General features: G+C 38.5%; 4 protein-coding genes and 3 non-coding genes across 14 annotated transcripts; 2 read left to right on the top strand and 5 right to left on the bottom strand.

Moving 5' to 3' along the window:
* Positions 1-1,564: 1,564 nt before the first annotated feature.
* Positions 1,565-3,122, bottom strand: LOC124201780. 6 transcript variants are annotated; one of them, XM_046598013.1, is made up of 6 exons: positions 3,104-3,122; positions 2,775-2,891; positions 2,541-2,707; positions 2,326-2,480; positions 1,857-2,258; positions 1,565-1,776 (listed from the first exon to the last, which is right to left on the bottom strand). In XM_046598013.1, the coding sequence occupies exons 2-6, from the start codon at positions 2,841-2,843 to the stop codon at positions 1,694-1,696; spliced, it is 876 nt and encodes a 291-aa protein (XP_046453969.1). In that variant the 5' UTR covers positions 2,844-2,891; positions 3,104-3,122; the 3' UTR covers positions 1,565-1,693. The 6 variants fall into 6 exon arrangements, with proteins under 6 accessions (XP_046453969.1, XP_046453971.1, XP_046453967.1 ...); XM_046598015.1 differs by lacking the exon at positions 3,104-3,122 and having other exon boundaries at positions 1,857-2,047; positions 2,087-2,258; positions 2,775-3,092; XM_046598011.1 differs by lacking the exon at positions 3,104-3,122 and adding an exon at positions 3,015-3,086.
* Positions 3,123-3,647: 525 nt separating this feature from the next.
* Positions 3,648-3,719, top strand: Trnaa-ugc. Its single transcript has one exon. It is a non-coding gene; the product is annotated as a tRNA-Ala (tRNA).
* Positions 3,720-4,530: 811 nt separating this feature from the next.
* LOC124201778 lies at positions 4,531-6,652 on the bottom strand. Of its 2 annotated transcripts, none has more exons than XM_046598007.1 (6): positions 6,484-6,652; positions 6,265-6,378; positions 6,018-6,181; positions 5,794-5,948; positions 5,123-5,728; positions 4,531-5,052 (listed from the first exon to the last, which is right to left on the bottom strand). In XM_046598007.1, the coding sequence occupies exons 2-6, from the start codon at positions 6,334-6,336 to the stop codon at positions 4,694-4,696; spliced, it is 1,356 nt and encodes a 451-aa protein (XP_046453963.1). In that variant the 5' UTR covers positions 6,337-6,378; positions 6,484-6,652; the 3' UTR covers positions 4,531-4,693. The 2 variants fall into 2 exon arrangements, with proteins under 2 accessions (XP_046453963.1, XP_046453964.1); XM_046598008.1 differs by having other exon boundaries at positions 6,265-6,398; positions 6,484-6,644.
* Positions 6,653-8,216: 1,564 nt separating this feature from the next.
* On the top strand, positions 8,217-10,854 carry LOC124201779. Its single transcript, XM_046598009.1, has 6 exons — positions 8,217-8,410; positions 8,848-8,952; positions 9,021-9,184; positions 9,254-9,432; positions 9,501-10,076; positions 10,144-10,854. Exons 2-6 carry the CDS (start codon positions 8,869-8,871, stop codon positions 10,485-10,487), a joined length of 1,347 nt encoding a protein of 448 aa, XP_046453965.1. The 5' UTR covers positions 8,217-8,410; positions 8,848-8,868; the 3' UTR covers positions 10,488-10,854.
* A 163-nt stretch (positions 10,855-11,017) lies between these two features.
* Trnap-ugg lies at positions 11,018-11,089 on the bottom strand. The gene has a single exon. It is a non-coding gene; the product is annotated as a tRNA-Pro (tRNA).
* An 86-nt stretch (positions 11,090-11,175) lies between these two features.
* On the bottom strand, positions 11,176-11,247 carry Trnap-agg. The gene has a single exon. It is a non-coding gene; the product is annotated as a tRNA-Pro (tRNA).
* A 148-nt stretch (positions 11,248-11,395) lies between these two features.
* On the bottom strand, positions 11,396-14,992 carry LOC124202482 (zona pellucida sperm-binding protein 3 receptor-like). Of its 2 annotated transcripts, XM_046598822.1 has the most exons (15): positions 14,833-14,992; positions 14,635-14,763; positions 14,373-14,564; positions 14,056-14,304; positions 13,805-13,990; positions 13,557-13,727; positions 13,264-13,497; positions 13,011-13,202; positions 12,640-12,753; positions 12,522-12,581; positions 12,307-12,456; positions 12,195-12,254; positions 12,003-12,125; positions 11,753-11,933; positions 11,396-11,693 (listed from the first exon to the last, which is right to left on the bottom strand). In XM_046598822.1, the coding sequence occupies exons 1-15, from the start codon at positions 14,888-14,890 to the stop codon at positions 11,468-11,470; spliced, it is 2,325 nt and encodes a 774-aa protein (XP_046454778.1). In that variant the 5' UTR covers positions 14,891-14,992; the 3' UTR covers positions 11,396-11,467. The 2 variants fall into 2 exon arrangements, with proteins under 2 accessions (XP_046454778.1, XP_046454779.1); XM_046598823.1 differs by lacking the exons at positions 11,396-11,693; positions 11,753-11,933 and having other exon boundaries at positions 12,003-12,140; positions 14,833-14,981.
* Positions 14,993-15,088: the final 96 nt, after the last annotated feature.

Genomic DNA, 15,088 nt, shown 5'->3' with positions numbered 1-15,088 from the left:
TCACCCTACTTGCCTGTATCTCGTTGGAAACTTGTTTGACATAATGACAGTCATTGTAGCTATCAGACTATGCCGAATAAACTGTAATCGAACACAAAATGAAGACTAGAGAATTTCTTTTCAAACACTCATGTTGCTTTTTATCGGCTTGAAATTAAAACTGAACTATCCTTATAATCTTTTCAGAAATGCCTACCCTATTTCACTTCATACAAAACACCTGTCATAAAAATGTAGCCTACACAACTAGTGACTATGTCTTTGTGGACAAAAGAGTTATTGGTGGAGAGGAAAACATTGTGGTGGGGCACACAAGGACAAGGGATATGCAATCATACAATGTTCCATAATATTAGGCCCTACTTACTAAAAGATAAAGATTTCCCTTATGCTAAGACTTAAAAGGTAGGTAGGCCTACGTGAAATCATGTTTGTTTTCTTACAAACTGGTAATGACCGAGATCAACTTCAAACAATAGAACCGGTATACAGAATGTGAAATTAATAAAACTTACAAAATGTGCTGAATGTTTCTTTTGTACGACGCTGCGTAGCAAAGTTCTTTGACAATCAACGTCAGTTGACATTGACAATCGACGACTTCACATTGATATTTAAAATACGAGGCCAGAAGGTAAAATGCTACATCACTCTGATCTTGAAAGTTGAGAGGTTCTTGCTCAGAACATTCATTGAGGCCAGTGTAGCATCAACACCTGAGAAAATGTATGGAAAAAACATCTTGAAAACTACTCCTCCAATTATTTATAGCTACAAGTTTTCATGTTTAAACTTGCTGCAGTTGTTCGAGACTTCGAGTTGATTGATTGACTTCATCCAGAAAACAAGTGAATGCTGGAAAGCGGTATGCATGAATCCCCCTAGCCATAGATGTAGTAACTAGTTACTGGGTGCAATAGATTTTGAAATTATAATTGTCATGTCGTAATGACTAACGAGCCAATGGGTGCGTTGTAATACGGTCACCTGAGTTACGCCTAAAATTTCTTTCTTGGATGTAATATTTGAGTTTGTTGTTCTGATGTTTGTTCTTAAGATAACCATGTAATCTTTGTTAGTCATCCCCACCGGATGGAGGGGCTTATATATGCGATGCTGATAATTACAAACTGGTAAACTCGACGCATAATGAAAAACACTTGTGAGACAAACTCCCGATCAGCTAATGAATATTTTATATTTGCACCAGAGATTATTTGCACTCGTGTGCACTGCAGTAACTCTATAAATTAAAACTGACATAACTCTTTGAGAGTTCTAGAAATAACAGACTTACTCTCGACATAAACCAAGTTTTTTTTTTAAATGCTGGCGGATTATTTTTTGCAAGTTGTGTTTTCAGCGAATATTTTATTAGAAATTTCAAAAATACCTTCTATAGACGAATTAATAATTCTTCTATAGATTTTCTTGCGGTTTCTATACATGTTTCTATACGAAATTCTAAGTCAGCGTTCCTCAAAATTTTTAAATTGATCGTAAGAGGCGCGTTCAAGTTCTTCAATGCAATACGCCAATACAATACATTTTAAATTTCATGTAATATTAACTTTTTTTTCCATAATACGTGGTTTTAACAATGACGTTATAAGTCAGTAATTGATTTTCGGTTTTCAGTGCTCGTGATTAGTCATGATCTTTTAAAGGCTTTGGTTTTTCTTTTTCGACAATTTTAATGACGTTTTATTGTCAAAGCCGCTCCTATCTCTAGGCAGTTTTGGGACTGATCTTGATCCGTACCTTGTGATGTACCTTCTTGGTATGAAAAAAATAATTAAATACACGATACTTTCAGCATAATCATACAGTATACATATTCAAATTAATTAATATACCTGAAGAATCTATCGACTGAATAATAGTTGACATTTCCAATGCTGGTGTATTCGTTGCTGAACTAATCTCCGGTGCAGCATCTTTGGTCGCATCGTCGACAGTCGAATCCTCGTTGTCTCTGGAAGTATTTTCTGGAACAAGCGGTTGATCTTCTGCGATAGTTCCTGGCGGATGATATTCGTGATCCGGGCCAATATTAGGTACGGCACGACAGAGTCGGTCAACTTGAACGACTGGATTCGAACAGGAATGTATTAGAAACCCCGTCTCATCATTGTTATTTGTGTTCTCTTCTGCGGCAGAATCCGCAAGAGGTGCAGAAGGTTGCGACCGTTCAATGTCATCCATTCCAATGTCACCCGCGTTCGCAGGCCTAGGTGGCGATATTTTCAGCCTGATGTCTATCAATGGAATAGCGACATTAATGAGAATGTTTAAAGGTATAAAGTAAAATAGAAAATTGACAACTTTTAGAGAAGAAAGCCAAGAGAGCCAGAGTGAACATGAAAACTATGGCCACAGAAGGAAAGACCCAGGTAGGTAGGTCAGACGAGACGACTTTTTCTGCTCGATAGCATTTGGTACTAAAATTTTGCCCATTCGCCAATTCGTCAGCCTCGTATCTGATCAGAAATGTTTAATTAATGAATTCAAAGAATGAAATAATAAAGATGATAGCCTACCCAGGAAGGCAAGTTCGATTTCTGCAATGTTCTTCAGTTTTAACGCAAATAGTTTCGTTGTTGTTTGACGGTGGTTGCCGATTAAATTTTTCACTGCAAGGAAAACATTCTTCGCAAAAGCCGCTTAAGCAGTAATATTCATTTCCGCAATCCGAGTCATTGTTACACTATCAATCGAGCGGAATGGAATTATTTTAAATCTATGATTAATAATTTTATTGTAAGTTTTCCTACAAGGATCACCGAAGAACTCGACATCTTTAGCAGAAAGATCAGTGCAAGATAGAAAATTTGGACGATCATTTTGTTGAGAAGGCAGAAAGACTGTCTGCGTGCGCTGAGTAAAATCTGCTGCTAAAAGACGTTTAAAAAGATTAATAGCAGTAAGCCTTGTAAAGCTGGGCAATATGTTGTCAATCAAATAATAGTCTATTTGATTTAAGCGCAAGAAAAATTTAAAAAAATGGGACGCACTGTTCGTACTAGAGCGCATTAAAAATGAACCGAAGTAAGTAAAGAACGAAAGCGAGTCTGAAAGCGAGCCAGCTCAGAGCTCACAGCACCTAGGGAATCAGGATCTCTCTCTTACACTCTGCTCACACTACAAACGTTATAGAGATAGCCTGATAGCCTAGCATTGTATAAGCTGGAAAATGAAAGGAAAAAATAAAAGGAAAATTCGAGAAGTTAGTTAGCTATTTCGCCGTTGCCAGTTTTGTTTACGAACCACGGATAAATGCATGGCGGGTGGCGGCAGGTGGCGGGGTGGCGGGGCTTATGGAAATTTATCGAGTTCCCGACCGAGTGTAACTTCTTCTAAGAGAGCATTTTTTTCATAAAGATAGGAAATTATAGAGTTAGAATATAGCTTCGCTACATGGACGATTAAATTTTTTTCATATTTCATATGAACTGAATGTGCACGTGTGTTCTGTGTTGGTTCAAATTTTTTCGGGTGCAAAGTTCAATTCAATTTCCAGTGGCAAATTCGTTATTCTTATGAAGAAAGGTTAATCTAATTAGGAAAAAGTCCAATATTCCATCAAGTGATATCCTACCAAAGATGCAAAATAGAATGTATTAAATACCTGATTAGCCTATAATACCGGGGTTGTAACTCAGTGGTAGAGTGTTCGCTTTGCATGCGAAAAGCCCGGAGTTCAATCCTCCGCAACTCCAATTTTTTTTCTTTGGTTTTCTTGAAAATTGTCGAATCAAACTTGATCTTTTGTGTCAATCATATTTCGTATCCATATCTTGTTTAATTTTGATTATTTTATACTCAAAAAATAAAATGTTCTTCTAGGGAAAAGACAGAATTTAAACAAAAATTGTGGGTTGGGCCCATTTATGACCAGAAAAACGAGCATTCAAGTTCAGTGAAAATTAGAAAATCTACATGTAAAATGTCGTGTAATTATTTTGTTTCTATTCTAAACCCCCACTCCCTGTCCTTTCGCTTGTATGTTAAACGCGGACCAATGGGAACGTCTTCGAAACATCACGCCACCGCCGGCCACCCGGTGAAAAAAGACCAAAGATTACAGAAGCTTCACACAAAAGGGCTTTATTTTTTCCTTCTTTCTTGTTTCCTCTCTTTCGTATACGAAAGTGAAAGTCTCACGAAACATCACGCCAAGTTATTTCATCACCGGATGTCGTTCGATCCTCTGACTGATAAATGTTTACTTCAGGTGTGAGACTATCAGACTAATAGTCAAATGCATGATGGAATGATAAGTACGTAAGACAGGAAGATAAAATATTGCGGCTTCACAGTAGTCTAAAAAATTACGACTTACTTTAAATCGAATAGTGTTAACTTTAAAGATAAAAAGATATTCCGGAAACAAATATTTTTCATCATATTCTCCATATTCCAAATTTGAATCAACACAGAATTATTAACTTTTGGATTATTTATACACTTGTGATGGCGATAAAAATTATTAAAATCATTTGCGGTTTCCATCTCTATTTTAAAAAGAGATTCAAATTGAAACGATTGTATTGAATCTGTAAGCTCCAAAATACCTTATTGAATGCATGAATGAAAAAAAATAATAAAGATAAAATAAAGTCATCAAGTCAAGAATAGATGATACGAGTCGAATGATATGGCAAGATTGGACAACGTTACACAAAGCGATAATTCACTCATTCTCTGAGCAGTTCCTGCGTCGTCTTTTGGCACTGATAGCAGAAGATTGATTCATATCTAACAAATCGTCATTTGTTCTGGAACGTCTCCGAAATTGGTCTTGGAACCCAGAGTCTTGCGACCCTTGACCATCAGGAGGTTGACTCGAAAAGGCCACAAGATAATGGGTCGAGACTGTGCCATTTTGGATAATCCGAATGGCAGGTGAAGAGTCCTCAGCGTCGGCCATTAGGAAAGACTCGGGTGCGTCTGGCTCCCGGCCATCTTCACAGGGCTCGGTCAAACACGAGTCACGAATTAGATCGCCTTCCAATTTATTAGATTCTAGTTCATCAGACGACTCGACCGATTCTGTAAGGTAAACAATCGTGACTGTTATCACAATGAAATTTTAATTTGTCAATTTTATCACGTTTTTTACCTGGTCGATCGATTATTTGGGAATTTGATCGATACTGCGAAAGGCGGACGTGACGGTGGCTGTAACTTTCGCCGCCAACAGACGCTCTCCTAGACGACAGGATCTCAGGATCGCTGGCCAATCGAACCAGTTGGCTGGTGGATGACGTCCGGCGCAACATTTCCTCTGATTGGCTCCTAACAAGGACAACATTCATGGACATTCTGGACGCTGATGGCGTTGGCTCCCACGTCGAAGGGATCGTTTCAGTCGATCCGTTGCCGTTGGAATCCACATCTTGAATGTCAATGAAAGGAACCACCTGTTGTTCATCGGCTTCTGAATCAGATTCGTGTCGGGACTGGCGACGGCCATCAAAATGGTCGTCGTAGTTGATAGGAACGGCCCGGCTGAGATGTTCGGCCACTTCGACAATGACCATGGGGTCCGAAGTCCGCACCGATCCGAGAATGGCGTGATCCGTTTCATCATGTACGATCAGAGGAACGACTTGGTACCTGCCCAGTGGATCTTCCATCGTGTATGCAGGTGGTGCGGATGGACGTCTTCCGTATTCGGCTAAATCTTCTTCTTCCTTATTGCTCGAAACCGGTTGAATGTGACGACCTAAAAAAGAAACCAGAATTTAAAATAAAAGCATTATTAACTTAATTACTATAAAATCAACTTACAATGAAGGAAAAAGGCGATACAGGCTATCGTCAAGAAGAGAACACATCCTAACCACACGATTCCCGTCCACGAGAAATCGGGAGTCGAAACAGTTTCGTTCAATGGAAAACATTCCATGGAACGTCGTTGGTCGGTCAAATCGTTGGCTTGATACCTGTAAAATGGTAAATTGATATTAGACTAAAAACGAAAATTAACTTGAAATAATAATAAGTTAACTTACCCAGGTAGGCAAATTCCGCAATCATCTTTATATTTGGCACAAATAGGTTGACCGGTCGACGATTGTGCCGGCTGGCGGTGGAATAAAACATCGCACGGAATACACCGTTCGCAATAGGATTGGAAACAAAAGTAACCATCCCCGCAATCGATATCTTTATCACACTATCGAAGAGAAAAAATAAACTCATGATTATATTATTGATAATAGATAACACAAAGTCTCTCGGACATTCTTTCAAACTCACCTCAAGTAGGATCTCCGCAGAATAGGAAAAGGACACGAAGAAAAGCAGGATGAAGGCACGCTGGAACACCATTTTTTGATGGCGTTTGGAATTCACGATTAGCGGTACCTGAGGCTATAAAAAATAGAAAATGTCTTGTGTTACGGTGATGCAATAGATGTTAAGGATGACGCAATCAGGAAGAAGAAGCGTGCCGGTAAATTAAGGCGCGATGCTGACCTCTTGAGTTCATTTAAATCACTTTGTGGAATAGAAAATAAAGCCGATGCTTTGGAATGGTATGAAAATTCACTGTCAATAAAAGATAATTTTAACTTTTTTTAATTTTAAGAACTGGAGGCCTCAAGAGCACGTCCACTCGCTGACAAGGTTCGTGATAGACTGTGGTCCACCAAGCGGCAAATGGACGATTTATTGGTTCGCCCCTTAAGATAACGGGAACTAACTTTCTTCTTTGGTATTTCATCAGCAATTGTTTTGGCTTGACGAAATGACCCGTGGGTCATTGACTTTCGCCTTTTTTTTTTATGTCCACGTCGTACACGTCAGTGACAGGCGCAAACTAATTTTGTTGACAACACAATGAAGAGCTTGTTACTATCCAGATATTGTGACCTATTTATGCTCATCCATGACGATTAATTTTCAACAATTGGGTCAGAAATAGAAGCAGGATTTATACTAATCATTATTCAAGGTCCTTTTAATTCTGAATATTTTGATTTGATTCATTATAAAGCTATTTTAAATTATTAGTCATCGTGATTATATTAGTCATTTGATTATTTTATTCATGAGATAGGTGATATCAATTTGGACCCCATGCAAATGTTATCAGGATGCACTAGGTGAACTTATCACTGTGAACTATCTTTGAATAATTATTTTAATATATTTAAATTTAATGTGCTTATCTCTGGTAGTTTGGCCTTGACAGCTCGTGACAGCCCAAACAAATAAAAGACGTAAAAAGACACCACAGTCCATTTATAGACAGCAAAGATGATGACGCAATTATTGCCAACATTATACTCTCTCTCTTATTGTCTTTCTTAATTTTTGTGTCATTTGCGCCATCTAATATTTCAGTTTCAATTGACTAGCTAGGAAAAGCGTCAGATTTCCGTATACATGCAACAACTTGTTTAAAAGAAAAACAATCGAGGGTTAAGGGTTCATGCGTTAAAAAACCTAACCCACCCAGACCAATTAGTTAAGGCCGTCGGATATAAGTTAAGTTTTTCACTTGGCCCCGTGCGCCGACCCAAATGAACCCCGTCGTGACGCTCTAGGCTTTTTCGGACAAGTCCGGACTCGTCTGAAAACTTTCGGTTTTTCTACTTTTTTCTTATTTTTTAATTTTGATAATCAGAGGTAATCTCCTACGTCAACCATCCCCTTTGTTTAAAAAAGGTAATCATGTTTTCTTTACGGATGCGGATAAAATAATTTCCCGTTTCCCGTATGTAAAAATAAAAGCGGGTTCTCTTTTTTTCCGCTTGATTTCACAAAGAAGATCATGATGGCTCTCGCTCAATCAATTTACAATCATTTGTTCCATGGAATTGAGCTAGCTTTTAAGAGGATTAAACACAAAAGTTTTTCTATTTTTCCAACAAAATAAACATGACTCACTTGTACCTTTCCGTAGAAATTCTTCTTCCAACTGACTCACTTCTACCTGAGATTTTACCTGCCCCTGTATGTATGTATGTATGTATGTATGTATGTATGTATGTGTGTATGTATGTATCTTCCAGGTGTTGTTTAGTGGTCCAGGATATCCCCTAAATATATCTTTTCAAGGGAATGTTATTGCACAACAACAAGTGGGTCAAGTTCGGAAAAAGAGGCGCCGTTTTGATATGTGCATATGGGGAGTTGGGGGGGTGGAAAGGGCGGGGCATAAAATCAAGGAGGGCAATAGAAGAGAGAGAGGGTCTACAAGACAAACCTAACGTGTCTGGACTTGCCCGTTTTATATTTTTTGAAGAATATCTCAAGACTACCACACGATTGATTTTGTCAGTTCTCCTAGCAACCTGTTGCCGTTCACAAGTGTCTTCGCTATATCGCTTCACCAGAGTTATTTTCGCAAATTTTCACTAGGATTTAATAACACAACGGCAAATATTGCATCATCATCGGTAAGCCTTTTTAAAAAAACTGTCAGCGTTGGAATGTCGTTGGCTGTGATAACGACATTTCTATTAGCCCACTGAAATTGTTGAGATAAGAAACTTATTGGAGATTGACGTCAAATGAATTTGCAATTGACGTCAGTAAAGACAAAATTCGCTTTTATTAGAAAATTGTAAAAATCTGTTAAGAAATGTGAATGACTCGGTAAAAACGTCACCTGAATGGAATGTCTCCGGAGGCTCATGGTCAATTGATCTTGACGGTAGAAACCTGTCCTCACATTTCTCAACCATGACTCACTTGTTTTTGTACTACCTGATTTGAGGTCAGAGCAGGGCCAATCACCTTCTCAGGAAAAATAAAAGTTTCCCTTTTCATTTTTTAAAAGCAGTTTTTAAAAATCCAAATTCTTAAAAGTATTTTTGCTCTCTTTTGTTCCAGACAAGGTCAACTCATTCCAACATGTTCATCCGACTCTGCAGGATGATGGCCCTGTTTCTTTTGTTGACATCGGCCGTCAGTTCCATGAACATCCCCGCTACGGAGGTATTTTATTAGATTTTAAAAAAACCAGTCCAGACCTGTCGATTTTTAACAATTCTTTTTAAATTTAGTGTAAACGAGATGCTGACTGCACAGTTGGAAATTACTGTTTATTTTCCATGTGTGAGACTTGCCTTCCATGTGAGCAAGTGTTTTATCGCCGTTCTCCGGTTACAGTTAACGGCCGGATCGGATGTGCTAGAACAGCAGACGATTGTGGCGTGTGTCTTCCTGGGTAAGTTAATTAAAAAACTTCTTTTTATTTTAAATCAATCAACTAATTTTAAAAATTTATTTTATGCAGATATCAGTCAGAAGATTTGACGGGTCAACGTCATTCAATGAAATGTTATCCGAACCAAAGTGAACCGCCAGCAGATTATTTGAGTGACGTTAACACGATTGGTTCTGCAGTGACGTCGATTATTATCTGCGCAATCCTGGCCACACTTGCCGCCGGCAGTTTTTTTGTTTACTTTAAACGTATGTCAACTCAAATTATTTCATTTTTAATAAAGATGTTTTAATCATTATTTTTATTACATAATCAGATCGCAAAGTTGAAACGACACGACCGGCTGTTGACGATTCAAAGGATGAAAGTCGCAATCTTGTCGACCGCCTTCCACCTCCTTACGAAGATCCGGAAGAACCAGCCAACTGCGTCGTGGCATCTGAGCCCGTCTACACTCGAGTGATTGTCCAACAGGACGTTCTCAATCAAGCCACACCCATCAATTATTATCACCGTCATCCCAAGGTAGAATCTCCTGATATGGACGAAGATAACGCCAATCTGCCAGGAGCTGAACCGCCAATCGAAGATGGAAATGGATCGACTGAAACTATTCCTTCCCTATGGGAACCGAATTCCGTCCTGGATCTTCACGTGGACGTACCTGAATCGAATTGCGCACCACGAATGAATACTATTCTAATCAGGAGCCAATCGCTGGATTTGCTCACGCACCACCCTCAATCTCATGCCGTTCTGACCGCAAGTAGGAGTGATCCTACACTCCCGACCGACTCCAGGAGAAGACGTTCCAGCGGAGGTGAATCTTATGCCCATCGCCACGTTAGACTCTCCATGCACCGCCTTCCTACCGCACCTGTTGTATCTCCTGGTATGTCGTAATCGATCCTGGGATTGAATCATTTTCTTGAAATTAACCAATTGTGTTCTTTTTATAGCCGAACAAAATTCGTTTATCGATCCAGCTCATAATGTGCCTCAATCCCGCTCAACCGACCAGTGCCAAGAAGACTGCGAGCCCACCGAGCCGCAGGCTTTTGTTTTTGATGATTCTCAAGTGTCCGCCAATGTCTCATACGAAAATGATTTAAACCTCTCCACGTCGATTCTCTCATTCACCGGATCTCTTTATGGTCACCAGATTTCTTCGTCGACTCCTACCGAAACCGGAAGAGGATCTCAGGACTCGGGATTCTTTGACCAATCTCGAAGACGTCCGGCTACCGACGAATTAAGTTTCGGTCTCGCCTTGTTCGTGAAACGACCTCGCGAGTTCGAGTGATTCTTTTTCTTTTGTTTATGACTAGTTGATTATGTGTGTGTTATATTCTAGTTAGTATTATAGAAACGTATTATCGTGACTAGTAGAGATGGAATTGTAAAAAAAATAAAAATGAGTGCATCTTACGGGTGATGATGAAGCACATTCGGGCTTATTTACAGCCGCAATAATCTATGGTTCTTTTAATTCGATTTGCTTGTTAAACTTTTACCCTTTTCAGGGTACCCAATTTCGGAAAAAAACGTGTATTTTCAGTTTTCAATGGAATGTTTTGTACATAGTCAAACGTGATTAATAAGAAACCGTGTTTCTTCTATTCTCTGCATTGTCATGTTTCTTGTTCACGAATAAAGTCATTACGAAATGATATCATAAAACTTTCTTTTTATTGGTTTGCGCTAGTCTTAAGTGCTGCAAGATGTCTTTAAATAATAGATCTGATTAAAGAAAAACGGTGGGTTATAAAAATGTCTTATTTGATTAATGGTGAATCAATTAACTTTGTTATTTCGAGGAAAATAAAGATTACTGGGCTCGTCCGGGATTTGAACCCGGGACCTCTCGCACCCAAAGCGAGAATCATACCCCTAGACCAACGAGCCAAGTGGAAGAACCAACAAAAATTCACATTTTAAACAGAACAGGTAGTTGCCTCAGGACTTTCTTGAAAAAGGATTTATAAAAGTTTGGGCTCGACCGGGATTTGAACCCGGGACCTCTCGCACCCTAAGCGAGAATCATACCCCTAGACCATCGAGCCTGTTAAATACTGAGGATTATTCGATGTGTACAATCGATTCAGAAGAATATCAGATGAGTTCTTGGGAGATCATACATTTCTTCTACAATTGCTATAAATAAGGTGAATCAAATGTAGTTAAACAATTTGTAGTACCAACCCAAATAAAAAATGTTAAAACTTTTATTTTTATTTTATTATCAAACAGTCAACAAAGCTGGTATAAAATTTTTTTGCGGATCTAGAAAGTTTCCACGTCTATTTCACTTTCGCTCGATTCGATTAGTTTAGTGTCGTATGTCGAATAAAATGGCTTTGTCATGTATCCATCAATCAAGGCAATGCAAGGACCTTCATCCATCTCTTCTGAATAGGAAATGTAACTTTGGTTGTAATCGTCTTCAACGATCGTCAAATTTCTTCTACTCTCGTTAATCTTCTTTGTTTTATCTGCTTTCCTCATAAACCTAAAAATTTATTTTAGGTTACGATGGGTCAAAAATAATTAAATATCAATGTTATTCACCTTTTACCAAACACGACAGAGACAGTAATTAGCGCCAGTCCTAAAATTACACCCATAACGATACCCGCAATTACATAACACTCAAGGCCTTTGGTTTGATTAACACATTCAAACACTTCCGTTTCACCCCATTCACCGTTTTCTTGGCATATTAGTTCTAGAGACGTTTGGTCATTATAACCTAGTTAAAAATGAAAGAATTTCAACGTCATTTTTTTCGGACGTGCATAATGAATAGCCTACGGCTTACCTTTGATAACCAACTCGTCTGGACAGGTAAAATTGTGTAACCCAATTTCCCAATGGCGTTGCTGGATGATGGAATTATTCGCACCGCTTGGAATCAAGAATGGAGGGCTCCCACATAATATCTCTATAATTTAAGGAGCTATTATTTAATTACATGTAATACAGTGGCCTAATTTTTTTAGGATTGAACTACTTTGACATTGCGGAAGCTCTGACGTCCATTCTTGATTATCACACCGAACGGTCCTATTTCCTAGAAATAAAAATGAGCACGAGATTTCAATTAACTTTTATAGCAGAAATACCTATAGCCCGGAATCCAAACTGACAGTAGCAAACAAGGCCAATGCCATGGTGAAATACTGTTCCATTGCCAGTGGCATCATAAAACTCGTTTTTACGATTCAGCATGCAAAACAAGTTGGGTGGCATCATTAAACTCGGACAAAACGTAACTGAAAACAAAAGTTATTGTCTTAATTATTATTCAACAGGTTAAGTTAAATAAATAAAAATTTACCTTTGCAAGTTGGAGATGGGGTAGTCCATCTACCATCAATACAAGTGGCAGCGTTACGGCCTGCGCGTAATCGAATTATGTAACGAATATTTAATTTAAATAATTCCAAAAGTTATACCTTGTAGTTCAAACCCGTGGTCACACTTGTAACGCACTTGATTAAATTTTAATCCTTTATTTTCATAGTTCCAGGAAGAATGACTGCGCTTGATGGGCTGTGGACAATGTTTTCCTGCGAGCACAGACACGCAAACGACATATTCAGGCAACTATAGTTAATTTCAGACCGAATCTACCTGTCCCCCCATAGAGAATACTGACTTAAAGTGTTGTAGACTTGTACCTTTTCCCGAAGGAAATGGATTTTAAAAATTATTTGCACCCCCCGCCTGCATAATGTTGCAAGATTTTTCCCCAAAACATTGAGGCTGAGATCTTATGCAAACTAAATTTGATGTCATATTATTTAAATCAGAAATGAGGTAATACTTTCACAGATTGGGAATCTTCCTTTCCATATTCCATTTTCGCATTGAATTTCAGCTGGATCTGCATTTTGCTGATGGAAACCTTTATTACATTCAATCGTCACAGTTACTCCGTTTTCGATTGTATGGTTCGGTTTGATGGAAAATTTCATATTTGGAAAGAGATGAGGTCGCAGACAATAGAACTCACGATCTAAAAGTTTTAATGAAATGTCAAGCAGATATTGGCATATCAAATTATGAAATTTGCTCACGGCGGTAACCATCTGCTTCTATTTGATAGATGAATTCAGATCGTTTGAAAATGGCGCGTGTCGCTAAGTCCTGGTGTCTTTGAATTGTCACATTAGAACAACACACAAAAGGTACTCGAGGGACAAAGTATTGTTTATTCGAGTATTTGCCAAACGTGCCGTTTGCTGTCCAAATATGCCGAGTTCCGTTGACAGACGTCGTATAAGCTGTCAATTTCGTACCTGTAGAAAGTTCTAATCCACCAATTAATTTTTTTTTTAATAAAAAAGATAAATCAATGAAATTAGTTCACCAGAGTGATATTCCAGTAGAATACGGTTGATGCAATATTCAGCCTCGAATCCATAAGTAATCATTTCCATCTCATCAAGACGCGTTGCATTTGACAGACGATCGGCCGGCCAATACAATTCCGTGTTTCCCATCCGATGGACCAGTTGAGTTTGTGGTTGAAATTTTCGAACTATTCGACAAGGAAAAATTATTTAATAAAATAGAACGTTTATTGCGCAATAGTTAGACGGACTATAGTCACTATACCTAGAACACACATGGGCGTGTTTCCACTCCACAAACCATTATGTTGACAGACTCGATCTGGCTGCCCGATGAGTGTGTGTGCGTCATCAGAACACCTGTACGTTACCTGTTGACCGATTAGGTAATAGTTGGCATGAGGGTCTACGGTTTGATTGTGATGGGCTTCCGGAATACCGCAAACTCTGACTTGAATTTATACAGGAAGGCAATTTATATGTTTAATTTCATGTAAGTAAATTAATTAAATTTACCTGGATAAGAATAGAGTTTGACGATGTTTGTAAAATCGCATGTTTCGTCGATGTAAATTTCTCCGACGATATCCACAAATTTGGCATCGAATCCTGGCCGGTAACTTGTCGTCAAAGCTTCGTCAGGATGATAACAATAAAACATGTGATATCCATCACGGTAATTAAAGTCGTGACATCGGGTGGTTTCTGACCGGTTACTTGATACGTGTCTCGTTAAACTAACCCGAAGCGAACTTGATTGATTTCCTGTACGTCAACTATAATAATTACGGAATATGTTTTGATAACAAAATTATGATTGAGCGTGTTATTACTTGCGGGACCGAGCGTCCTGACTAGGACGGCATAAATATTTTGAATTGTGTCTAATTTAATCTGCCAATGTCCAGATTGGCTATAAGTCGTCGTCGAATCATTCCAGCAATTGCCAATTAAATCGCCGTCAAAGAATCTGTTGTCGTCCAAGTAAACTTTAGTCGAATTGTTCGGCTGCAACAAGTTTTCGGCTACGATTGGACAAATACGAGCTTGTGATTAATTTATGCGCATCTTGATTTAATTTAATTAAGGTTATACCATTGTGACAGTAGTTTACAGGGGTAGCGTCACATTCAAAAGGAAATGGAACAGACACTTGAGAATGATGACAGAATGTGTTGAGTTTCACTGGTGTTGAAGGCGGACACGATATGGCTGCATGATAACCTTGTCAAACAACAAATCAAAAATAAGATTCCAATAATAACGACACCACAGCACCCATTTGATTTTTACTTTGCACTAGCGTGAAGAGGAAAATCAACCAACAAGGACTAGTTTTCAAAAATACCATTTGTGGTTTAATTTAGTTAACAGTAAATCTGATTTACAAACTGTAATAAAATGTTGGTAAGGGCAAAGAACGTGTTTTCAATGTGTGACCATTTCCCGAACTGCTGTCTGCTTCAAGATTAATTTTAGATAGAATACACTTATCATCCAGAAGTCGTTAGCGTCACGAACTCACGATAAGATTTAACTGCCTATGCAT

Source organism: Daphnia pulex, chromosome 9 (genome assembly GCF_021134715.1).
Source record: "Daphnia pulex isolate KAP4 chromosome 9, ASM2113471v1".
NCBI classification, from domain to species: Eukaryota; Metazoa; Arthropoda; class Branchiopoda; order Diplostraca; family Daphniidae; genus Daphnia; species Daphnia pulex.
Note: the sequence above shows the minus strand (reverse complement) of the source record. Positions and strands in the feature narration are given on the sequence as shown.